Source organism: Myxine glutinosa, chromosome 7 (assembly GCF_964187855.1).
Source record: "Myxine glutinosa chromosome 7, kmMyxGlut1.1, whole genome shotgun sequence".
NCBI lineage: Eukaryota > Metazoa > Chordata > Myxini > Myxiniformes > Myxinidae > Myxine > Myxine glutinosa.
In genome coordinates, this window is record NC_136267.1 from 127,905,150 (window position 1) to 127,921,942 (window position 16,793).

Sequence of the window (16,793 nt, forward strand, 5' to 3'; positions counted from 1 at the left end):
ATCCTTAGGAATTCGAAGAGGCCGAAAGGGGTGATGACGGCCATCTTCGGGACGTCATCCGGTTGGACGGGGACCCGATGGTAGTCCTGAATGTGTGGGACCGGGTAGCGGTCGGGGGTGGTGGCATCGTTGAGCCAGCGGTAGTCCCCGCACGGCCGCCATCCCCCGCCGGGCTTCGGCACGATGTGCAGCGGAGAAGCCCAAGCGCTGTTGGAGCGCCGTACGATCCCCAGCCGCTCCAGCGTGGCGAACTCCGCTTTCGCCATGGTGAGCTTCGTGGGCTCGAGTCGGCGTGCCTGGGCATAGACCGGCGGCCCGACCGTGGGGATGTGATGCTCCACCCCGTGTTTAACGGCCACCGCTGAGAAGGTGGGCCGCGTGAGGGCCGGGAAACTGGCGAGGAGGTGGGTAAAGTCGTCCGCTGCCGGAAGCGTGCAAACTAAACTCGCCGGGACGGAACCTTCCAGCAAGCCGCTTGGCAAGCTGCTCGGTGAGCCGCTCAGTGAGCCGCTCAACGAGCCGCTCAGCGAACAAGCGAGCGAGCTAAAGGTTTCGGCCTGGACGAGCCGTCTGCGCTTCACGTCGACCAACAACCCATTCGCACATAGGAAGTCCGCACCAAGCAATACCATTGGCACGCTGGCGGTCACGAACGACCATTGAAAGCGCTGCCCTCTGAACCGCAGGGAGAGGCAGCGCTTCCCGAATGTGCGGATGGGTGTACCGTTGGTGGCAAGCAACGTGGGGCCCCGGCCCGCCGTTCGCTTGTCGGACGTGGAGGCGGGGTTGACGCTTACCTGCGCTCCTGTATCGCAGAGGAAACGGCGCCCGGACAAGGTGTCCATAATGAACAGGAGGCTGCCGGAATGGCCGACTCTCAGGGCCGCTAATGAGCGCCAGCCCAGTCGTTTCCCGACTTGTGAAAAGAGCATGGCGGGCGACACATCCTAGCCTTGTGGCCAAACCTGGCATGGTAAGAGCACCAGGCTTGCGGCGGCCGCGGCGGCCGCGGTGTTCTCGGCGGCGGTGGTGGTGGGCGGGGCACGGCAGCGGCCACGAGGGACGCTGTAGCCTCTGCCCCGGGATCCACGACGGCAGCACCGTAACTCGACCGCGTGTCGCAAGCCGCGAAAAACTTGTCGGCCTCTACGGCCAGGGCGCGGGGTTCCTTTATTTCGGAACCGGCCAGCGCGAGGCGTACCTGTAGAGGTAGCTGGCGAAGGAAAAGCACCCGGAATAAGAAATCCGGGGCTTGGTCACCCAGCAGCGACAGCATAAAACCCATCCGCACGGATGGTCGTGTTTTGCCGAGTTCGCGAAGGTCCAGGAGGTGGTCGGCCCATTCGATCTCCGTGAGGCCGAACGTGGCGATGAGGAGACGTTTGAGCGCCTCGTACTTGTGGTCGACCGGCGGGTGCCGCAGGATGGACATGACTCGGGCGGCAGTGCCGGGCCCGAGGGAGGCGACCACGTGGTAGTAACGGGTCTCGTCCGCCGTTATGCCTCGAAGCTGAAATTGAGCTTCGGCCTGCACGAACCACACGTCGGCCTGTGCTTCTCAAAACTCTGGGAGTTTTACTGTGACGGCGTTGGTGGCCATGGCGCGTTCAGTGGTCAGCGACGGCTGAACCAATCGGGGTCACCAGTGAAGTGTGGTGCTGCGCACACACAACTTGCTTGCCAAAGAGGTAGGCCACAACGCGTTTGTTAAAACAAAAGAGTCTTTATTTCGAAAGCTCGAACTGCAGCACTGAGCGGGCTCGAGCTTAGAGCCCGCATATATGTGCCGAGGCTACGCCTAGTCCCCGGGCGTGGCCGATCGGTCGAATGGCGGGGCATGTGGCATCGGTCCCCGCCTGGGTGCTCGCGCCACCCACTGGTGCGCGGAATTATTGCCCCTTGTGCCCGCCACAATGTCATATATTTACAAGGCTGAACTATTTTACCCCTTCGGATGTATAATTTGGCTGTTTATCCAGGCAATGTTTGTAATGATTAGAAGTACGTACAGGCCACAATAACCAAATATATTTGGAAAAAGATAAGCCCCCGATGTTGAGTACCACGATTACATCACCATCTCCCTTCCCCCACCCCCTCCTCCTTCCCCACGCCACTCCCAAACTAATACATTTCCACAATGGCACAACAATGGGAAAGACAATCAATCCCATGTAGAAATAAAAAGTATAATTTATGATACATGATTTTTATGTACCATCCAAACATTTCCTCTTTGTATTTAATAATTGTTTTTCCTTGTCATCCTTGATTAATTCCTTGATTTAAATGACTTTTTTTATTTCAGAACAAGCAATGGTTGACAAGAACATTGAAGAAAATCTAACACCAGTTCATAATGGTATGCAAGTTGTGTGTGTTGTGTGTGTGTGTGTGTGTGTGTGTGTGTGTGTGTGTGTGTGTGTGTGTGTGTGTGTGTGTGTGTGTGTGTGTGTGTGTGTGTGTGTGTGTGTGTGTGTGTGTGTGTGTGTGTGTGTGTGTGTGTGTAAGAGACAGACAGAATTGTGAGAAACAGAAATGAAAAAACGAGATGTGTGTGTGTGTTCTTTTTTAATTACCACTCTGCCCTTCTAGCCACAGAAAACTGCATAATGCAACCAAGAAATGTCACACAAGGTAAGCCCTGTTGCTGTTTCAAACCCTACTGAGGTCCCTCCACAGCTGCAGACATTTCCAAGTAGCACATGTATATGAACCCTAAAGCTGCATGCCCCCATGTATATATATATATGTATGTATATATATATATGTATGTATATATGTATATATGTATATATATATATATATATATATGTATGTATATATATATATGTATGTATATATGTGTATATATATATATATATATATATATATATATATATATATATATATATATATATATATACATATATATATTATAATAATAATAATAATTCATTTATTTTGTATAGCGCTTTTCCAGAAGCCCAAAGGCGCTTTTACAGAGTGGAAAACATAATGCATAACAATACATGAAAACAACAATTGCAAAAAGACAAGAATCAATAGGGAAATATTTAAATCAAAAGGAGGGAGAAGGAGAATAGATAGTCAGGGGTTAAATGCTGTGGGTTGAATGTTGAATGCAGTGTTGAACAGGTGGGTCTTTAGTGATGTTTTGAATGTGGTGAGTGAGGAGGAGTCTCTGATGGTGTGAGGTAGTGAGTTCCAGAGGGTGGGAGCAGCGATGGAGAAGGCCCTGTCCCCCCAGGATCTGAATTTGGTCCGGATAGAGGGGGTCAGGAGGTTGGTACCAGCAGAGCGGAGGTTGCGGGTGGGAGTGTGTCTGGAGAGGAGGTCAGCCAGGTAGGATGGGGCCAGGTTATGGAGGGCTTTGTATGTCAAGAGGAGGATTTTGTACTGGATTCTCTGGGGGATGGGGAGCCAGTGAAGCTTGTAAAGGACGGGGGTGATGTGGTCACGGGTCCGGGAATGGATGAGTAGACGGGCAGCGGAGTTCTGAATGTATTGGAGTTTATTGGTGATTTTTTGAGGGTGAACCACAGAGGAGGCTATTGCAGTAGTCCAGACGGGAGGTGATGAAGGCGTGGATGAGGGTTTCTGCAGCCGTGGAAGAGAGGGATGAGCGGAGACGGGCAATGTTTTTCAGGTGAAAGAAGGCTGACTTTGTGATCTGTTTAGTGTATTTGTCGAAGGAAAGGGTTTGGTCAAAGATGACGCCAAGATTCCGGATGTGAGGGGAGGTGGATACTGGGATACCGTCGATGTTGAGGGCAAAGTTATAGGTGGATTTTGTGAGCGTTTTTGGGCCAATGATGATTATTTCAGATTTATCACAGTTAAGCTTGAGGAAGTTGATTTGAAGCCAGGATTTTATTTCAGTGATGCAGTTTGTCAGGATAGAGTGGGTGTCGGTGGAGATGGACTTGGTGGAGATGAAAAGCTGGATGTCATCGGCGAAGCAGTGGAATTGGAGACCATGACGGCGGATTAAGTGACCGAGGGGGGACAGGTAAAGGATGAAGAGGAGGGGGCCAAGAACTGAACCTTGGGGGACACCTTGGGGGAGGGGAGCAGTGGGGGATTTGCAGTTATTGATGGAGATGAACTGGCGTCTGTCAGAGAGGTATGATTTAATCCAAGAGAGGGCAGTGCCGGTAACGTTAAAGGTGGATTCAAGTCGGGTGAGGAGGATGGTGTGATCGATGGTGTCAAAGGCGGCGCTGAGGTCGAGGAGGACGAGAATGTTGAGGTTGCCAGCGTCAGAGGAGAGGAGAAGGTCGTTGGTGATTTTGAGGAGAGCAGTTTCAGTACTGTGGTTGGAGCGGAATCCGGATTGGAATGTTTCATACAGGTTATTGGCAGAGAGATGATGTTTGAGTTGAGTGGCTACAGCACGTTCCAAAACTTTTGACAGAAAGGGTAGGTTGGAGATGGGTCTGAAGTTGTTTAGGGTGTCCGGGTTTAGACCAGGTTTTTGTAGAATGGGGGTAACAGCAGCAATTTTGAGGGAAGGTGGGACGATGCCTGTAGACAGGGAGGAGTTTATTGTTGCAATGATAAGTGGAGAGAGAGCAGGGAGGGAAGCCTTGACAAAGCTGGAGGGGATGGGGTCAAGAGTGCAGGTGGCAGTTTTCATTCCTATGAGGAGTTCAGAGAGGTCAGTAGGGGAGATTGGGGAGAACCGAGACAGGGGATGGCAGGACAAAGGGGGGCAGGTGGTTGGAGGGGGAGCGGGTGCGGCGGTGGTCAAGCTGTTGTAGATGTTGTCAATTTTGCATTGGAAGAAAGAGAGGAAGGAGATGCAGTTGTCTACTGTGAATGACTGGGTGGTGGTGTTCAGGGGGCGGAGGAGTTTGTTTATTGTCGAGAAGAGTGCTTTTGGGTTTCCGGAGCCAGAGTGGATAATTTGAGAGTAGTAGGCGGAGCGGGTGCGGGAGAGGGCATCTTTGTAGTGTTGTAGGTGGTCCTTGTAGGCTTGGGAGTGAACTGTGAGACCCGTTTTATTGCGGAGTCTTTCAAGTTGGCGAGCACGAGTTTTCATCAGGCGGAGTTCAGGGTTAAACCAGGGAGCAGAGTGGGTGAAAGAAACTGTTTTGGTTTTTACAGGCGCAAGCTAGTCAAGGCAGGAGGAGAGAGTGTGGTTGTAGTAGTCAGTGAGGTCGGAAGGGGTGTGGAGGTCAATGAAGGGAGAAGTGGACATTTTTTCAGAGAGGCTGGATGAGAATGAGGTCGGTGAAAGAGCGTTTAGCTCATGGAAGTTGATAGTGCGATAATGCCTTGGTGTTGGGGCGGGGATGTTGATGGTCAGAGTGATGGCTAAGTGGTCAGAGAGGGTGAGGTCGGAGCCAGAGAGATGGTGCAAATTTAATCCAGTGGAGCAGACAAGGTCCAAAATGTGACCACGGATATGGGTAGGAAAGTCGACATGTTGAGTGAGGTTAAAGCAGGTGAGTAAATCAGTGAAGTCAGTGGTTATTGTGGAGTCAGTGGAGTCCATGTGGATATTGAAATCACCAAGGAGGAGGATTGAGGGGGAGAGGGAACAGAGCTGGGTCAGAAAGTAGGAGAAGTCAGACAGGAATGATGGGTGTGGTTTGGGAGGGTGGTAGACGACAGCCATGACTGACTGCGTGCGACCAGAGAGTTTAAAAGCCAGGTGTTCAAATGATGAGGATGAGGCGATGGGGATGAGGCTGGTCTTGATGTCTTGATGGTGGATAACGGCAATTCCACCACCTCGGCCCCCCGAGTGTGGTTTATTGACGTAGGAATATCCATTGGGTGTGGTGAGGTTGAGTGTGTAGTAGTCCAGAGGTTGTTGCCAGGTTTCGGTGAGACAGAGAAAGTCCAGTTTGTTATCCAGGATGTATTCGTTCAGGATGAGGCATTTGTTGTTGAGGGACCGGGTGTTGAACAGGGTGAGCCTGATGTTGTTTTGAACAGCAGGGATGAATTTAGGTGATTTAGCCAGGGTTCATAGGCAGGAGGTGCGATCGTGTGCGTTGCTGTGACCAGGTGCGCTGGGACGAAGAGTGAGAGTGCGCTGAGCCGACCAGAGGACGGGGATGGAGTGACCTGATTGCAAATATACAAACTTACGACCGGAGCCACGGTGAATGTACCTGGGTCGTCGGCGGAGTCCATTTGATTTGATGGCAGAGATGCATGATGGGGTGGAGCGGGTATTGAGCAGAAGGAGCCTTGCGGCGGAGTACCGCAGAGCCATGTCAGGCAGGAGTGAAGGGACGAGACGAGGCCAAGGTTGAGGAGGTGAAACAATGGTCCCAACCCACGGGAGCGGGCCTGAGGAAACGAAGGAGCCAGGTAGGTGAAGCCAGGAGCAGAGCCGGGACCAAGCAGAGGGCAGGCAGGAGCAATGAGATGATCACGAGGCCAAGGTTGATCACGGCAAAGCGGCAAATGCAGCGGCACTCGACCGCCGCCGCTACAAGTCTAGATCACGGCGGGAAACCGCCACCAAACCGCTGCGATGGTCACAACCCACGAGAGCGCGCCCGAGGAAACAGCGAGCAGGCGAAGGAGCCGGGCAGGCGAAGCAGAGAGCAGAGCCAGGGCTATGCGGAGGGCAGACTCAATGGCCAAAAAACCCGCACGACCACGAAAAAAGAAAGCAACTGACAGTGGCCCGGTCGAAGAAGCGGCGAGCATGTGACGCCTGCGTCCTCTTCAGACCGGACCGGAAGCGGAACTATCTGTTGTTGCGGATCTCCAACGTCGGCCTTCCCCTTATCAAGGGGGGATTAATCCCCTTGTCCTTTATCTGGCCGACGCGATCCTGGGGGCTATAATGTCCTTCCTAGGCAGCGTTAGGTAGGGTTTTTAGGACTAGGGATTCGCGATTACCTAAGTACTAACGCTGACCGGAAACGAGGAAATAACTCCTGCCCGAATCACGGATATTGATGGAATATGCCGAGCGGATAGCAATCCACGATCCGAGCTGTTAACCAATGACTAGACCCGATTATAGCGGTTTAGAATCGTGCCACGCTTACCCAATTGAGAAAAGACTAGGACGATTGAATTGGGAAGAAACCAGGAAGAACAAGGTAATTTATTACAATTTGTACAAGAAGAGGAAAAGAAAGAATGTACAAGAAAGAGGAAGAAAAAGTACACAGGGCAGCCTTATTCAGTCTTAACTTATTCCCTGGACTCGGGCCCATTCGCTCTCAGACTCGGTCTCGGACTCAGACTCACGTGGGGATGTAGAAGGTAGGGTGGAAGGTCCGGCGATGGCGTCCACAGCTCATCCCGGTCCTCGATCCGTACCAGCAGACGATGGTGGACGTCAGGCAGCTCTCCCCGTGTAGCGTAGGCGTGAGTGGACAATTATATCTGGGAAATGGTAAGCTGGGCTATCGGCGACTTCGTGGATCTTGGCCGCGTATATAATAGGAATACAGGCATTTGGATGTTTGCGCACCGCAGGCCCAAGCCGAATTCTCAACCAGTGATCCCCGATAAACCATTCACAATGGCGCATTCCTCCAACCAATGTCCTTCAACGCCAATCGTATGAGTTCTTTCGCACAACGCGCTCGCCCCCTCAAGTCCTTCTGATAACTGCCGTGAAACTCAACTCGTAACTCGATACTTGAACCAGCGCCTCTCTCTCTCTGCTCATAACTCAAGGTCAAGTGCCTCTCTCTCCCCGTTCATAACCTGATACGGCAACTCCATGCTCATAACTTGATACGGCAACTCCCTGCTCATAACTCAGGTATGATGTTCATCACTCAACAACGCCTCTGGTTCATCACTCAACAGCGCCTCGTGTGGGCTTTGCATGCGCGCTTTCATAAAACAAGCCAGCGAACGCTCTGGAAGCCCCGACCACGCCCTGTCAGGCGATCTCACCTTAGCCCTGATTGGCTGGTGTGGTCTTACCGGCTCCGCCTTCATGGCTGCTTGACGTGGCTGCACCTCCACCCTTGCGCTCCGCCCCCTTTTCGGGCCTCACCTCATGGCCTTTGGGCTGGTTCGAGCGGAAGCCCAGCGAGGTTGCGAAGGCGGCTGGCAACCTAAAGGACGAGGGCGAGTACAGACTGGCTAGCGCGTAATGACGTCGATGGAAGGGAGGCTGCAAAAATGGACGAATGGACCTACTCTTATTTGTTCTACACAACGCAGATGCAACGATTGGAAATGGCCTTATCCTAAACACATACTAAGAAATAACTACCGTCCTAAGGTGACCTACGTGTTGCTTGTGGTCTACCTATGGGGTGCAACCGTTAACCTTTAATGATGTTACCTGTGCTGGGTTCTCAAAACCGCAACAATATATATATATAGTGTGGCCAAGAAATACCTGACATATTTATATTTAAAACGTAAAAAAACAGCCTTTTAACAGAAAAATAAGAATATTAGCATATCAGACAAAACAACAGTCTCAGGAGATTACATGAGCAACCTAAATCTTGAAAACAATATATTTTAAGTGTTCACCATTTTCATACATGCATTTGTGCACATGACACCTATGTTTTACATCACCTTCCTTAAAATTTCAAGTGGAATACTCTCTATTTCTTGTTAAACTTGCCTACGTAGATCTTGAGTGGTCCTTCGTCTCATCTGATGGACTGATGATTAAGGATACCCCCCCCCCCCCCCCCCCCGGCACCGCACAAGAAGAAATTTGGCGTAGTTAATTGTGCGCTTCTGGCTTGCCATGGAGCATCTTCAAATCGTTAAATGAGATGATGTGTGAGCAGGCTCTTCAGGAGTGGCAAAGTTCATTGGTGGAACAGCTCAGGATTTTCCTCTGACCAAAATTGTGTGTTCTGCTTGTTGACATATAACCTGAGAGGTGGAAATGAACTTCATCTGACAAGATTAGTCTCTCAATAAACCCGTCAACCTCCTTGCTCATCCGAATAAATCTTTCACAACATTTCATCCTGCTTCGTTTATCAACATCACTAAGTTTGAGAATCACTTGAATATTGTACGGCAACACATGCAAATCATCTAGGGATGCTCTCTCTATGTTCAATGCCTGTGACAATTTTATTGTCAAGCAGAGTGGACTATGTCTGGGGTACTGCAGCAGAGCACCAGAGAGCCGCTCCTGCACCTCAATCCATCCGAGAGATGTAACCCGTGACCGTGATATAACCGCGTGATGTTCAATTGTACCGCAATGTAACCCGTGAACAATATGGAAATGGCCGTCACTTTCACTAGGTGAAATCAGGGATAATCATGAAGAAGAAGAAGATTTCGAATTGTAATCGCAAAATTACCCACTTTATAAATCGGAAAAAGACATCATATCTATTTTGCAGGATATCCAGGGATAGATTAACATTCAGGTGATCTGAGCATTTGGGTTCCTCTTTAAATAAATACGCTTATATAATTAGTTATAAGAATCAGTGATTTCTTAAATATTTTAGATTTCACTCCAGATTTCGACAGTTATATAATCGACCATCTTCGATCCTCAAATCAGAAGACAAATTTCGATTTTGTACTTTAATTAGTCTGTGAGGGACCATCATGGAAAATTACATCATATAATGCATAAAATCACTCCAAGCTCCTAATTTGAAAACTAGAGCACCTACAAAAGTGATGTATACAGCTATTCATAGGTATGAAGATCAGGCATTCAATGATGTGTGAAGAACGTGAAAAAAAGTTGAGCGCTTAATCATGCAATAACCATTGCAGCCTGTTCCAAGGCAAGGCATTTTTTAGCAGGCCTAAACAAAGCTTAAGAACCCTGTGAGGGATAGCGGGTTGACCAATTATAAAGCCTGATTTTGTTTTAATTGAATAAGCCTGTTAATTATCTTAAAAAGGGGTTTTTTATTTACTCAAACACCCAGTTTTCATTCATTCACTTCTTTGGAGTTCCCTTAGTATGCATGCAAAGTTGCGGGCAGCTAGGTTTCATGGTTTTGGAGTTATGGACACACAAACACACACACACTGATTGAATGACCGACTGACACACATATTTATTATATGTACATATTATCCACTTGCTTATTTATAAGAAGCCCTGAAGAACTGTGGTTCAAATTAGAGATTTAAGTTTAAAATGCCCAACGCAATAATTGTTTTTTGAAACCAGATGGTCCATATGTGGAAAAGGCTTTAAGCAAACCTTTCTTTACTGAAGTCCTGCAAGATGTGGAGGTTGTTGAAGGCAGTGCTGCTCGTTTCCAGTGCAAGGTCAAAGGTAACTTCTCCCTTCTAATCCACAAATTGAATATTTTGTTTGGTTTATTGCAACATTATAAAATACAAATTGCTGCCAAAGATAAATGAGTTAATAACAGTGTTCTTCACGTGCACAATCTCCAGCATTTCTTGTTAAACAAGTTCCATGTCAAAATAAGAATTGATGTACTGATAAGTGAATGCCTGTTGTTTAGAGCTCAGCTCTTTATGAAGGCAAACCATGAGATTCAATTGCTGTTTCATTTTATTTTACTCTTTTTAGACCTTTAGGGGCATGTGGCAGCACCGGCATTAAAAGTACCATTTTATTGTCCATTTCAAGTTGACTCATGCTAAAAGTATGTATAGACTTGCTCAATTGATAAATGGAGCAGATCTGATGGGACTTCACAGGCAGAACACCTCCTCTTCAACAATCATACAGAAGCCATTTGCATTTTTACCAACAACCTGAAAGCAAAATGGTAATTTCCATACGAATGGCTCAAGCTCTAGAAACTTATACAATCCAAATACAGACTTGGCATTTAATATGGAATATATTTTTTTTCTTGACTTGGGTTTACTTTCTGAACTCAGTATATCAATCTGGCGAGTTTATTTTACGCTTCGGTGATTTATTTGTCAAAAGAACCATGTCACTGATTGTCTTTCGCAGCAAGAAGTCAATAATAGGATAATATCACAGGTGGCGTGACAAAATGTAAGGACAGGTACATTTGACGATTGGCTTCACAATCGTGTATATAAGGGTTGTTGCGTTCTGTATTAGTGGAAAATAACTGCTGCACGTCTACAAAAGTTATTGCCGCTTCCTCTGGAGATGGTCCGTCAACTCGACAATGCTGTTTGTCATGGAGTGGTGGCTTTACGAAATTCTGGCATGAAACAGCGTGCTATTGCTCGGCAGTATGGCATCACTCAAGGTCAGGTGTCAAAGATCCTGAAACGAAATGCTCAGAGGGGTGTCCCTACTCCAATACCGAGGCCAGGACGTCCCCGCAGAACCACAAGGAGAGATGATCGCCAGCTGCACCGGTTAGTCTGCAATGGCCATACCAAGTCAGCTAATCGGCTTCGGGCTGAGTGGCAGCAACTGACAAATGTGCCTGTATCCAGAAGGCTAGTCAACCAACGACTGGTTCAAGCAGGCTATCGTGCCAGGCGTCCCCTGAGAAAGCCACGCCTGACCAGACAACACCGCCAGCGTCGATTGCAGTGGGCCAGAGAGCACCGTCAATGGCAGCCAGGACACTGGAATCACGTGACCTTCAGTGACGAGTCTAGATTTCTGGTCTATCGTCAAGATGGCCGCAACCGAGTGCACAGACAAGTGCATGAAGCCTACAACGAAGATTGTATTGTGCCAAGAGTCCAAGCTGGAGTTGGTGGGGTGACCGTTTGGGCTGCTTTTCATGCAGGGGGCAAAACTGACCTGGTTGTTCTGAATGGAAACCTGAACCAGTTCAAGTACAGGGCCATTCTGGAAGAAACATTGCTTCCATTTGCTCGTGCAGCCTTTTGAGGAAACTTTGTCTTCCAAGATGACAATGCACGGCCTCATCGTGCTCGCATGATCCAACATTTTCTTGCTGACTGTGGTGTCGAGCATATGGAGTGGCCTGCCATGTCCCCGGATATGAATCCAATAGAGAACTTGTGGGCAGAATTAACGCGTCAAATCGACAACTTGGACCAGCAGCCGACCTCTGTGCGTGAATTGCAGCAGGCTATTTTCACTACATGGCAAGCGATTCCTGTCCAAACCTTGGCAAATCTCGTTAACAGCATGCCTCGACGTGTACGTGCTCTCCTGAATGCTCATGGGGGTTACACGAAGTACTGAACTGTAATTTTACTGTCCGTAATCCCAGTCATAATTTAACTTTTGTTTTTGTTGAAATTTTTTTTGGCGAATGTGCAAAATAAAGAGATACTTCTGGAAAATGTACAGAAGTTTAACACAGTACTGACCGTGAATTGAGTTCTATATCAGTTTACATCACTTTCACGGATCAATTTATTTACTTCAAAATGTCAAATGTGGTTTTTGTTTCTTTTAAAGGTCACATTAACAAAATCTCGAATAATTTCAACATAATTCTAATGAACTTTGGTTTGAAGTCATCTTGAAAAGTAAGTTCACCCCCACAAAAAAAATATTACATATTAAATGCCAAGTCTGTACTTATTAACACTGCTGCCTTCAGCCAAATTTGAAGTTGTAACCCCTGAGATACCATGCCAGCTTCCTCAACACTAGGCCACAACACACAGCACACACATGAGGATGACACATTTGCATTGCCGATGGAGAGTCCACAATTTTTGATGGGCAAAGCTTGTTGTGAAACATGAGCAGGAAATGAAAGATTATACGTGGCAAGGAATTGCTCTGCTGGTGAGCATGAGGAATGTGCTGCCTGACTGATGCCGATGCTTCTTGTGGATTAAGCTGCCAAAATAATATCCTTGCTTTCATAAAGAATAGAAACATTTAAAGAAAGCTTGCCAGTACATTTTGGAGATTTCCAAACATGAGTCTAAGTGCCCAATATTCATCTTCCGTCATGATTCTGAACCATTTGCCTAGCTCTGACCCACAGCTCCACAGCAATCTCCATGCGGCACACAGGTGGGGTTCCAATATACTTTCAATTTTTTGAAAGCATCGACAGATATTTCATCAGATTATTTATTTTGGTCATCTTGTAATTCAGTAGAAAGAAATGTCTGAGATGTATCAGATGTATTGATAATTATGAATGCATTTTTAGAGTAGTGTAATCTTTGTTGTTGTTGCATTCTACAAAGGGGTATATTTAAGCTCTTTAAATGTTATCTGTAGCAGAAATGGTTAATAGAACATATAAATATTTTGGTTTCCTACTTTATCGCCATTAATCATTGAGAGAGGTAAGTAACACATTCCAAAGTGGTGACTTCCAACTCCCATGCCATGCTGCTGGGTTTTTTTCTGCCCCACTACTACTATATCGATTGCTCATCCAATGTTGTCTAGTTATTTCATGTATCTTGAACTTTGTATTAAAATCCCCACTCCTGTGTGAATTATACACCAAACTATGTAATGCCCATGACATCATCGGCATAAGTCAGCTATGGTATCTAGACTATGGTATCAGCTATGGAATCCCTCTTAGACTGGAGTTTTTAGATTTCCTGCATGCTCGCAAGCAAAGAGTTGCTTTAGACAGAGTTCTCTCACCCACTCCACCTATAAAGACCAGTGTTCCTCAATGTGGTGCTCTGAGACCTACCGAAGCAAGCATCGTTCAGTTTTCAGACGGGTTAGTGGCCTTGCAGTTTGTTTTTTTTACTGGATCTATTCTAGTCTTTCTCTTCCTGCTGTCTCATATCTCTTCCCAACCCTTCTCCCTCCAAGTCAGACATTTTTTAACAGAAATGGCTTTTCCTTGTTACCCCCTCCAAGTTGAAACTTAACGATCACCACCATTCATTCATCACCCTCTTCTCTTGCCTGTGGTAATGTCTTCCTGAGTCTGTTATCTCGAGCACTTCCTCCAAGGATTTCAAATCTGCTTCACACTGCCACCTCATGGTCTCTCCCATGTATACATCTTAGCTTTATGACAACTGCTAAGACCTTGCTTCCATCCTTCACCTGTGATTGCTCCTCTTGTGCTGTGATGCATATATGTGGTACATATGTTTTGCCCAAGTTATTTCTCTTAGCACTACCTTTATGTCTGTTAACCTTTTGCATCTGATATTTTGCTCTTCTATGAGCCTCGTCCTGTAGAAACTTTCCCCACCTGATTACTATTATGTTTGTTGCCTTGTTGCGGACAGGTGAGCCCGAACCCGACTTTATATGGTACAAGAATAACAATGTTTTGGAGGAAGGGTCACGCATCCAGCTAGATTTTGAAGAGGATGGTACGTGCTGCCTCATTCTGGTGGAGGTTGCTGCAGATGATGATGCTCGCTATACCTGCAAGGCAGTCAATGCAGCTGGAGAAGCCTCATGCTCTGCTGAGCTGCTCGTGGAGCTCATGGATGATGAAAATTAGCACTAAATAAATTAAAAAATTCGAGTATCACGTTTTGTTTTTCATTTAAATTCCATGTAAAGATAAATTTATGCCAAAGACAACTTTTTCATTAATTACCATTGATTATCGTAAAGCACTGCGTTTTATCATTTATCTGCTTACATGGATATTAACCATACAGCACTCTAATTGATTAAAGGCATATAATCATTACAAAGATTACAATGATTCCTAACGGTTCACAGTTATTTCGAAATGCATTTAAACCGACAGCCAATGAGCAGAGGGCAAATGCTTTCAAATTGTGAGTTTGTATGATGAGTGTGTTGCTTGAAAATTGAAAGTAGCTTTGCGGCTCTACCTTTGTTAATGATCAGATTATTTTGCAACAAAGCACAATTTCAGTTTATGCTGCTGTTTCATGATATGGTACACTAGTCATTTAGACTGGCAGTATAGCTTAGAGATCTTATTTGAGCTTATCTGGAATTGTAATTCCAGATAAGGTATTGTCGTCGTGCACCGTCCGTCCGTCTGGTGCCTATTTCCACTTTTCCGGCCAAACCGCTGGGCCGATCCGGCTGAAATTTGGCAGCAAGGTTCCTCTCCTGACTGCTCACAGAGATTGTATAGCTCATTTCAGTCACGTGACCAAGAGTGTGTCCAAAACCCGTGTTTGCACTTCAAAAGAGTGATAACTGGCACATGCCATCTCCCAAGATGGGCAAACTCGTATGTGACCGAAATTCGTTTTTGCAGTTCGAAAGAGTGAAAACTGGCACATGGCGTATCCCAGGACGGGCAAACTCGCATGTGTCCAACACTCGTTTTTGCACTTCGAAGAAGTGATAACTGGCACATGGTGTCTCCAGAACAAGTGATAACTGGCACATGGTGTCTCCTAGGATGGGCAAACTCATATGTGGCCAAAACTCCTTTTTACTCCTGGAACAAATGATAACTGGCACATGGTGTCTCCTAGGATTGGCAAACTCGTATGTGGCCGAAATTCGTTTTTGCAGTTAGAAAGAGTGAAAACTGTCACATAGCGTATCACAGCACGAGCAATCTTATATGAGTTAATAGGTAATATTTTTTCGCAGTGCCTTGCACTATTTCTGTTTCCACAGCATCCCACCCTCTTCCTGTTTCCCAACATTTCTTCCTCATTATACATTTCATTTTACCATACATAATAAATATACAAGTAAATTGTTAAAATCTCCTTATCGATTCCACATTGAATGCTTTGGTTCTACGTGTAAACCCCTTTGCCCCAAACACCGCACCCGTTCGCCGCACTCCTCCATCTGAGGGACCGCACACACATTGATAAACCACCTTGCCTGTGAAACACCAGGATGACTGTTTATAGCTGAGTCGGGATTCAAACCCAGGCTAGACGGATTAGAGCGAGTATGCATACCTCTCGGGCATCCTGCCATCGTGGGGGATTCATTGCTTGGTAGTCACTGAAAACATTTTAAAATTCTCTCTTCAACTCGTTGTTCACTTGTCCCATTGCTTTACTAATTCTAAACCTTTAATTTATTTTGCCTTCCAAATTCTGGGGATGTCCCCATGGAGAACTGAGTTGCGGTATCTCCATGGAAGCTCATAGAGATCAAAACTTGTAGAGCGCTCGCCAAGTGGTTTAAGCACCCAAGCAAGCACTCCAACAAAAGGTTCTACCCATCACTTTGCTGAATATAGATAAGGATCTTGTTCTTTTCAAATTTTATGGCATTTTCAGAGTAGCGAGGCTCCATATACGCCACAAGCCCAGACATAACAGCGGTGATCAAAGGAGCCTTTATGTAATCCATAATACTATATGGATTTCCCGCTCTCTTTTAAAATCCAATTTGGCGACTGGCACCCCTGTGTACGCACTATATAACTGCAACTCTCTGAGGCGGTAATGAAGGCCCTTTATGAAATAAGACTCTTAAAATAAAGCCAAATTCTATGGCACTGCCTTCCCCTCCCCTTACACTTACCTCCTCCCAAATCGCTCCCCTCTCCACCCCCATATAACTCTCATCCCTGGGCGGTATTCGTGCCTTTATGTAATTACAACTAAAATGTGATAAGCTTTATAATGTTTTAACTTGAGGCAAATTTCAAAATTGAAACTGTGGAATTGAGCTTAGCAACAGTACATCTCCAGGCGGTGTTTAGTTTGACCAGGCACATCTTAAGTGCCATGTCAGTACATCAGGCAATTACTTAAACATAGGAGTAACACCCCTGGTGCTCACCTGGTAGAATAAACAGTATACTGCACTAACCAAAGTTATTTTAAACCAATTTCAATGGTTGCTAGAAGACAGGGCAGCATGTAGAATCAGACTAACATAATCATCAGACTTTAAGCAAATAAACAAAAAAATACCTATTTTGGGGAGGCAACCCAAAACATTATTGGGGCATCCCCTCCCACAACCCCGTATACCTCCTCAGACCCCAATTTTTATAATGCCTTCAACAAACATTGGTACATCACGAGTGATGAAGGTTGTGGTCAAGTTT

General features: G+C 46.5%; 1 protein-coding gene across 1 annotated transcript in view; it reads left to right on the forward strand.

The window, feature by feature from the left end:
- LOC144893005 (myopalladin-like) overlaps window positions 1-15,486 on the forward strand; it is a 30,151-nt gene extending 14,665 nt beyond the window's left edge. The window contains exons 4-7 of the mRNA XM_078782292.1: window positions 2,309-2,362; window positions 2,596-2,637; window positions 10,115-10,222; window positions 14,059-15,486. Of these exons, the coding sequence (XP_078638418.1) occupies window positions 2,309-2,362; window positions 2,596-2,637; window positions 10,115-10,222; window positions 14,059-14,279 (425 nt within the window). The 3' untranslated portion in view covers window positions 14,280-15,486. The remainder of the gene's footprint in view (window positions 1-2,308; window positions 2,363-2,595; window positions 2,638-10,114; window positions 10,223-14,058) is intronic.
- Window positions 15,487-16,793: the final 1,307 nt, after the last annotated feature.